The 8410-nt window shown below is 39.9% G+C and overlaps 1 protein-coding gene across 2 annotated transcripts in view; it reads left to right on the forward strand.

The window, feature by feature from the left end:
* Nucleotides 1–1698: 1698 nt before the first annotated feature.
* tfpia (tissue factor pathway inhibitor a) overlaps nucleotides 1699–8410 on the forward strand; it is a 58610-nt gene continuing 51898 nt past the window's right edge. For both annotated transcript variants that reach the window (XM_079662408.1, XM_079662409.1), the window contains exon 1: nucleotides 1699–1855. In XM_079662408.1, coding sequence (XP_079518534.1) covers nucleotides 1768–1855 — 88 coding nt within the window. In that variant the 5' untranslated portion in view covers nucleotides 1699–1767. The remainder of the gene's footprint in view (nucleotides 1856–8410) is intronic.

The raw sequence follows: 8410 nt of genomic DNA on the forward strand, positions 1-8410 counted from the left end.
GTCATTTCTGACTTTCTGTTCTGGAACCGGGCCTGATGCCATGTCCCCAAATCACAAATGTCTCTCGCAGGGCTTCACAAAGACGACACCAATCTTTAGACTTTGACTAAGATAAGGATAAACTCAACTGAAAGGCCTTGCATGACAATGAAAGCTAGAATATGTATTCCGTGCAACCCCCCGCTGCGTATCAGATCTCCAGCCTTGGCATTTGTAGAGCCAGCCGTATATGGTGTGTTAGTGCACATTGTGCTGTATTTAACACGGTGTAATGAATTCTATAATTATGACTATAATTTCATAGGGTATTTGCCAGCTTGAAGCTCAATTACAGTATGTGTCACCAGCGGAGGCCTGCAGTAGCTGAAGGGGGCTGGAAAGCTCTCCAAAGGCCATAACTCACAAGCAGACTGCTGAGTCTTAGTGGTGGGCTTTGGATGACATTTTCTCATCACTGTGAGATGAATTGCGGCATATAAAATTGCTGTTGAGAGAGGTTGAAAATATGCAACCTTTGGGTGAGACAGAGTTGTATGTGTGCTAAACAGCAGAATCAGGTTTTCTTCTGAGATGCACTTTCAGAAGTCCACAATCCTTATATTGTAAAGCCATTATGTAATACTCCTTTAAGGGAAAAATCGCTGAAAAACAAAGACTTTGCTAACTTGGTCATTTCCTTTTTGTAAAATATGATTGCATACCTTGATATTTGAAATGATGATAAGGAGAAGACTAATAGATGAGAGCAGCAATACATCACTGTAGTGACAACATGAGAGCCCCGCCCCAGGAGATCAATATCAGTGGGATCGTTCAGTTAAAACGTGGACGTCTATTGGAAACACTTACTCACATTATAATGCTAATCAGGTTAAAATTCTTCCAAATATCCTCAAATCAATCTTCAAAGTAAACATTGGTAAAGTCAAAGTATTGGCTGTGGATGCTGAATTTAAATATAAAACACTGACAAGACAAGGCAAACCAGTTTAAATGTTGGCCTGTTGCCCGACACTCGTCCATCGGCTGCTGGCATAGAAAAATAGCTTTAATTTAACTATTTATCGACGCTGATCTCCGATGCCATCATGTAATCTTTTCTATAGCCATCATATTTAGGCCCCTTGTAGATAAAAACATGCAGTTATCTTTGATTTTTTTACATGATTAGAGAAAACCACTCGTCAAATGACGGCAAATGTTTCACCCAAAAGGGGGCGTGGCTATGAAATTGAGCTAAAGTACTCCGATGGATTGCTCATGTTTTGCCAACTTTGTGTACAATGATGAACTGTTATGCTAAAATGTATTTATAGTGAAATGTTACGTGGTTTGAAAAATCTATTTGACTGCAAACAAACAATATCCATAATAATTGTGAAATAGAAAGAGGGGTGGGGAGGTACGTTTGGGAGGGAGCTCTTTGCCTTAATTTCCTTATTCTGTATTTACATGATTTGTATAATAAGTATCTGTATGTCTGTGCAATCCTGTGAAGAATGCTTGAAAATGAAAGAATAACAAAGACGTGTATACTGAAAATATGATAATTTAATTCCTTGGTAAACGTTAGTGATTCAAGTGAAATATTGTATTTCCTCAAATGAGTGTCCCATCAGAAATTACTGGGAATTTCCGTTTCATTCGCCCAAAGACTATAGTGTTATCAAACGGAAGTACGCACCCACTCACAACTTCAGCCCTACAACTTGATGAAGTTTTCCTCCAACTTTACATTCAGCGCAGACCAGCCCCCAGATCAACAGCATGGCTCCATGCAACAAGTGGTGGATTTTGTGCGCAGTTTTGGTTTCCTGTGTCGCCCGTTTTGGGTCCTGCAGAAGACATAAAGCCGGTAAGAGGATAACCAATATAGATTAATATGTTTAGATTGTTATTTTATTGTTTTCAGCGAGGTTACAGTTGGTCTGGGTCTTTTAAGGCAGCGCATGGGAAAGTTGTTGACAACAAAGTGGTGCAAAGTGGAGCTGAGTTTTTACATATTCACACTTTTATAAATCCGGGTTTCAGTTTGTTTTTGTTTGGACTTTGCGTATAGGTTGTTTACTTGTAGTGCGTTTTATTATACATATTATATTCATTTTTGTATTAATCGTTTTGTTCAAATATGCCTTTCAAAATAAAATCGCAAACGCACTTCGAAACGGAATATGTGCGCCCCAAATGACTCGTTGCAATGCAAAATTATAATAAACGCGACACTTCACTTCACGCCATTGTCAGTTAAACCCAAGGAGTGATAAATCATTAATACCACACAAACTTATAACACATTGTTTATTTGCTAACCAGTGTTGTGACTGAAATCCTGCTCCCTTTCAACGCACCACTGAGTTTGTTTTGTTGTGTTGGAGTCCTTTAAAGTCCTTATTAGTGAGAGGAGAGATGTGTGGCGTCAGGCAGGGCCAAAGTCCACTATTACAGCACTTCTTAGACCGGCCACGACCCACACCTGAACGCACCTCCTCCCGTCATGTTGCAACAGCAGCCTTGCAGGCGGTAATGAGGCTGCTGGGACTGGATTTCTGATACTGAGAAAAAGTGGAGGCAGGGTCCAAAGTGGAAAAGACACTACTAATGCTGCTCCATCCCTGAGAGAAAAATACTGAGCTGGAACTAATAACTACACAGTATCATTAATGAAGTCTAGATCCTGGCTGAGGGCCACCGAGGAGGTTTGGTGCTGTAGTCTTAATGCCAATGTCTGCCTTTCCTTATCCCTCCATGACATACAGCTGGTTATATGCATCACTTCCCCGTATGGAAAAACATTTTCAGTCCATGAACAGAGTCAGCAGCAGAGCATGAAGGCTGAGAACATTCTTATGAAAGAAAATGTGACATTTTGTTGCAGAAACATGTATTTTTTAAAATCCTTACAAAAGTTGATTCCTATATTTATGTAAAACGACCTTACTTCTTTCAAATATTTGTTTAAATGATTTAATTGACAGCCTACCATAAATATTATGTTTTTGATGATGCATTTAAGTTTGGATTGCCAGGGCCGGATTAAATCTTTTGGGGGGCCTTGGGGAAAATATGAAGCTATGTCCCATTTGACCTTCCTAGTATTCCCACTATCTTTGAATTGTGTATGTATCCTGTTGTGTTTTAGTACCAATATTGCTCTGCAGACAACATACAACTTTTTTTTAATATTTGGTCCAAAGATCCAGAAACCAACCATAACTCAAGTAACCATATTTAATACCCTATTATTAAAAATAATTGACTTACTCCATCACAACATCAGACCATGCGAAACCTTAGTGTATGTGCTAAGATTTTTTTAAAGGGACATCCAAACGAGATTATGAGCAGTGAAGGCAATTTTAGTGGGAAGTTTTGAAAACACACCGTTCTGGTCAGTAGTCAGTCAGCTGCTGAATTCTGGACAAATTCAGAGTTCCATTGCTCGACTGCTAAACCAAGTAAACATTGCAATAATTGCGGCTGGAGGATATGAGGCATGTATAATTATCTTTTTGAATAATTAAAAGATTAGATTTAATTTAGGAGATTATCCTCAGCTGATAACAGCAAGACAGTGCAATTTGCCTCAGGCTCAGTAAAAAACAACATCCAGATATTTCTGGGGCTGAATCTGTGTTCGGACTAAGGGGCTGTTTTGGGTTGTAAATGAGTTCAGGGCCGATGATCAGGACCTCGGATTTAGTGACATGTTAACACTTATTTTTCGTCATTTTGATTTCCACATTCAAACAGTGAACCCAGGTTGCCATTGTCAATAGTTTTCATAAGACATATAACTGTTACTCGCCTTCCTAATGATACGTAACCTTTTAGTCATGCATTTCTTACATAGCCCTTTGTTCATGCTGTGGCCATTGTTGTATCATTGTTGTGTTTTGAGGAATAATGATGCATGATCATTTTACCGCATAACATGGTTTGGAATCAGTATCCTAAATGGTTACATAACGGTGAAACTGAACACATTATAGCCCAACCAATAGTGTTTTTTTGGCTGATATCAATATTTGTGAGTTTTATAAATCTGATCTAAATAAACAGATATCTGTGTGAATTTAAAATCTGTTGGCAACGTGACAAGTTGTTGGCATTGGAAGCGTTATGGTTTCTCTTTGAAGGGAAGCAAAATTACAGAAAGCCAGTTAATAAACACACAATAATATTTACAAGTAACATTGGGGAACAAGAAATATTCCATGAAATTCTTATTTACTAAATTAACTTGGCACAAGGCTTGAGAGCTAATTATTTAAAATAGTCCATCATGTTAAACTCCAAATGCTAGAATCTTTTGTGAAAGACACATTTTATTGCTTTTATAAGCATTTTTCATGATGTATGGATTTTCCTAAAAAAAATATTTCTGTTAATTAGAAATTGAGTGGTTTTGCAGATAGATTAACTTTAGTGCACCTTGGAATAATGATGACTATTAAATGGTGCAACAGCGTAATAATATTGTATTTCAATAATAAGAATGTTTTGCATAATACATTGTATCTCATCTTAATATATATTAATTTTAATTAGTTTAAGCTTTATTCATTACATGATTGAAAATTCCCCTAGCCTTTCCTTCAACAAGCATTTAACATATTTTGCAATTAAAAGGCTCAGTTCCCCACAAGCCGTCAGCAGAAATTGATGGTGTACATTAGCAAACGACACACGTTAAGCGTTTTAACCTTAAAGCAAATGAGCACAAATGTGCAAAGTGTTTAATATTCCAAAACAAAAATGTTAGCCTGCAGGCATTATAACAAAAATACATTACCATTTGGTGATTATACTTGGCATCCATCAGAGATATGAGAATACACGGCAATGGTAAATACAGAGAGGCGATGTCAGCTCCTTACATTACAGGGGCTTTGTTTATAGTGGAACATTAGCTTTTACTAATTGCTGTGCTCGTGAGAGGTGAAACAATAGGAAGCACCCTATGAAACTCAGCATCAGGATCATTGGCGCATGGTGATAGCAGCTTCACTCATCGTCTCATGGAGGGGTAAACACTGTGACTCATTCATTTGTGCAGAAATTTAATTAGACCCTCACTTGCTGTTTGAAGTGGTCCTTTTATTAGGGAGCCTTAGGCCATAGACTGAGAGGAAACAGCGTAGCATTAGCATCTTAATTAGCATTTGCTATAAGAAGTAGCTCTCAAAAAAGCGCCTGCCTAAATGTTCACTTAAAACAGTCCATTAGATGACCACACCTGTTACTGGAAAGGGTACACACTTCTTGCCACTCATGTGTGGCCTAAAGTTTTCTTTCTTTTTTATGCGAAAGTGTGGATTTTATCACAACATCAATCTAGCCTTGAAGCTATTTCACTGCGGCAGAAGCAGCAGCTCTTTCTGGGGGCGACCCCAACAAAATGATACAGACTATTAATGATCACACTGTATAAAATCTGCTCTAAATGATGCAATTTACTGCTTTCTGTCTGTTCTCTGCAACCACACACACGTTCTATTTGAGCTAAGTCTCTGCTTCCAGCTCATGCTATTTGAGTTTTTTCAAACTTTTCGTTTGTCATGACAACACATTCAATTATTTCTTAGTTATTTTTCTTAACTTTTGCAGTATTTGTATTCCCCAGGTCTTCCTCCGAAGTACATTTAATCCCAGCTGTAGACTTGACACTTGGACATGAGTCTGACACAAAATTGAAAACTTGTTTTGGACTCGCTTTAAGACTCGACTTGAGTTGAGACTTGAAAGCAACGAGATTGTGCTGACCCATTAATATTAAATAAAAACTATCCTAAATTGTTTCTTCTGGAGCACCGCCAAACTGCCATGAATAATTAATAGCTTAACAGGGAGGCGTCTTTGTTATCTACACTTTTGCAGTTGTAGCAGGTTGCCCAAAAAAAACCTCCAAATGCAGATAAGAGAATGGAGAGCACACGAATGATACAATGTTGTGTCAACACAAACATTTCAGTGACCCGGCTTCCTTAAAACGTAAAGCGGCTCCCTTAAAACTTGAGACTTTACTCTAAGGCAGGGATGGGCAACTTTGAGGATAGTGAGGGCCAAAAAAAAAATTCCTCACTACCAGAGGGCCACTTCGTGACCATTCACTTCCATCGGCAGGATACTATATCCACAACATTTAAATAGCCAACTTTAGCTACTAATTTAATGAAAATAACTAAATATGTATAGGCAATAAATGTTTATTGTACCAAACACCAACACTGAGTTTAACAACGAATATTCATCTTTGTATTGTGTTTCTATGCTTCCCTCACATTCCATACATAAAACCAAGAACATATGCATTTTTCTGAACTTCACCCACAGCTGGATCAGTAAGCTATACATCTTAATGAGATACTTGTGGCCTCTCCTGCTGCTGCACAATACACTGAATGTCAATCTCAACATTTGTACATCCGATTTGCATGAGATGGAACAGTGTCTCATCTGTCAGTCTGTTTCTCTCCCTTGACTTGATGTGCTTCATCATAGAGAAGTTGCTCTCGCAGATGTAAGTGCTGCCAAACATGCTGGCCATTGAGAGCGCAAAATCCCTGAGGAGTGGAAAGCGGGACTCGTGTAGCAGTCTCCAAAAGGAAATTCCCCTCTCCTGGCGCTTTGCTAGAAAGGGGTCTGATTGTAGTTCGCACATTTCAAGCTGCAACTCAGGGGGCTGCTCGATGATTGTAGCCGAGAGGGGGTTAGTGAATAACTCGATGCGTGGCTGCATGGTGTGGAAATCTTGAAAGCGCTTCTTAAACTGCTGCTGCAGTGCTTCTATGTCGGCTCTGTACTTGGGTAATGTTTTCTCACATTCGGGGGCATCTTTGCGCATCTCTTCACATGACGGGAAGTGCGCCAGATTAGGACGGTCGGCTGAAAATCCGTCTTTAAACAGAGTCAGTTTAGTAACAAATGCGTTCATGTGCGCATATAGATCCGACACGGTTTGGCATCTTCCCTGTAACCGCATATTCAGGTGATTAAGATGCGAGGTAATGTCCGCAAGGAAAGCCATGTCGAGAAGAAAATCTGTATTCCTGAGTTTTGCGCAGTACGCACTTGTATCACATTGGATGGTGTCCTCCAAGAACACAGGGATTTCTGCGCGTAGCGCAAAAAACCTCTCCAAGCATTTTCCACGGCTCATCCACCTTATCTCTGTGTGCATCTGTAAATCACCGTACGCGGCGTTCACTTCATCCAAAAAGGCTATAAACTTCCTGTGATTGAGAGACCGGTTCCCTCCTCGAATGAGATTAGTAGTCTTGGTAACTAAATCCATGACATGGCTAAAGTTCATTGATTTGGCACACAGAGCCTCCTGCAATATCAAAACGAAATTTGATTTAGCCTGATTTTTTTTTTACAAAGAATGCCCACATTCAAAACCATTAGAATAGCTAACAATAATGTTACCCACCTGATGTATGATGCAGTGCAGTATTGGACAGTCAACGCCACTCTGGCGGAGGAGGCCGGCGAATCCAGTGCGCTTTCCTTGCATTGCTGGCGCACCATCGGTAACAACAGCTGAGAGCTTGTGAAATCCTCCGTGCGCACTTACAACATTTTCAACAGCGGCGAAAATATCTTGTCCTTTGGTAGTGCCATGCAAAGAAGCCAGTTTCAATAACTCCTCGTGCACTTCAAAGGAACTGTTAATGGCCCGTGTGTAGATGAGAAGCTGGCTCACATCAGTCACATCAGTGCTCTCATCCAACGCTAAGGAAAAGTATGCACAGTCATGCATGACTTGTTTTACCTTTTGTTCGACATGATTTTGTATATCAAATATTCTTCGTGTCACTGTCCGACGGGACAAAGAGACGGTTTCAAAGTTTTTAGCCATGTTGTCATCTCCGAATGCTTTAGCCATCTGGACTGCACAACTCTTCACCATTTCGCCGTCAGACAGGGGCTTATTAGCTTTAGCAAGCTCAAGGGAAACGGCATAAGACGCCGTGAGAGACGATTGCTGTGTAGTCGTGGCTCTGGTAAAAAAGTTCTGCTGCTGGCATATTTTCCCTTTTAGGTCAGCAACGATGGCGACTCTGGCAGCTCCTGTGTGCTTTTCATATTTGTCTTTATGGGTGCTGTTGTAGTGGCGACTTAAATTGTAGTCCTTCATTGCCGATTTAGTTTCAAGACACACCAAACACATAGGTTTGCCTTTGAATTCTGTAAACAGATAATCTATTTCCCATTTTGGCTGAAAGAGACGGTTTTCTAGGTCCAGTTTTCTTTTTTGGGCGCTCATGTTTCTTTTCCCGCTAACGGAGGAAAGCCGCGAGGTAAACAGAAGACAATATACACTTGGCTGCAGGCCTCATGAATTTTGGGGGAGCGCCCTCTAGCGGTGAATATTATTAATTACAAGTGGGGTCTGGTTCAAATGATT

This window comes from Notothenia rossii (assembly GCF_949606895.1).
Source record: "Notothenia rossii genome assembly, chromosome: 2".
NCBI lineage: Eukaryota > Metazoa > Chordata > Actinopteri > Perciformes > Nototheniidae > Notothenia > Notothenia rossii.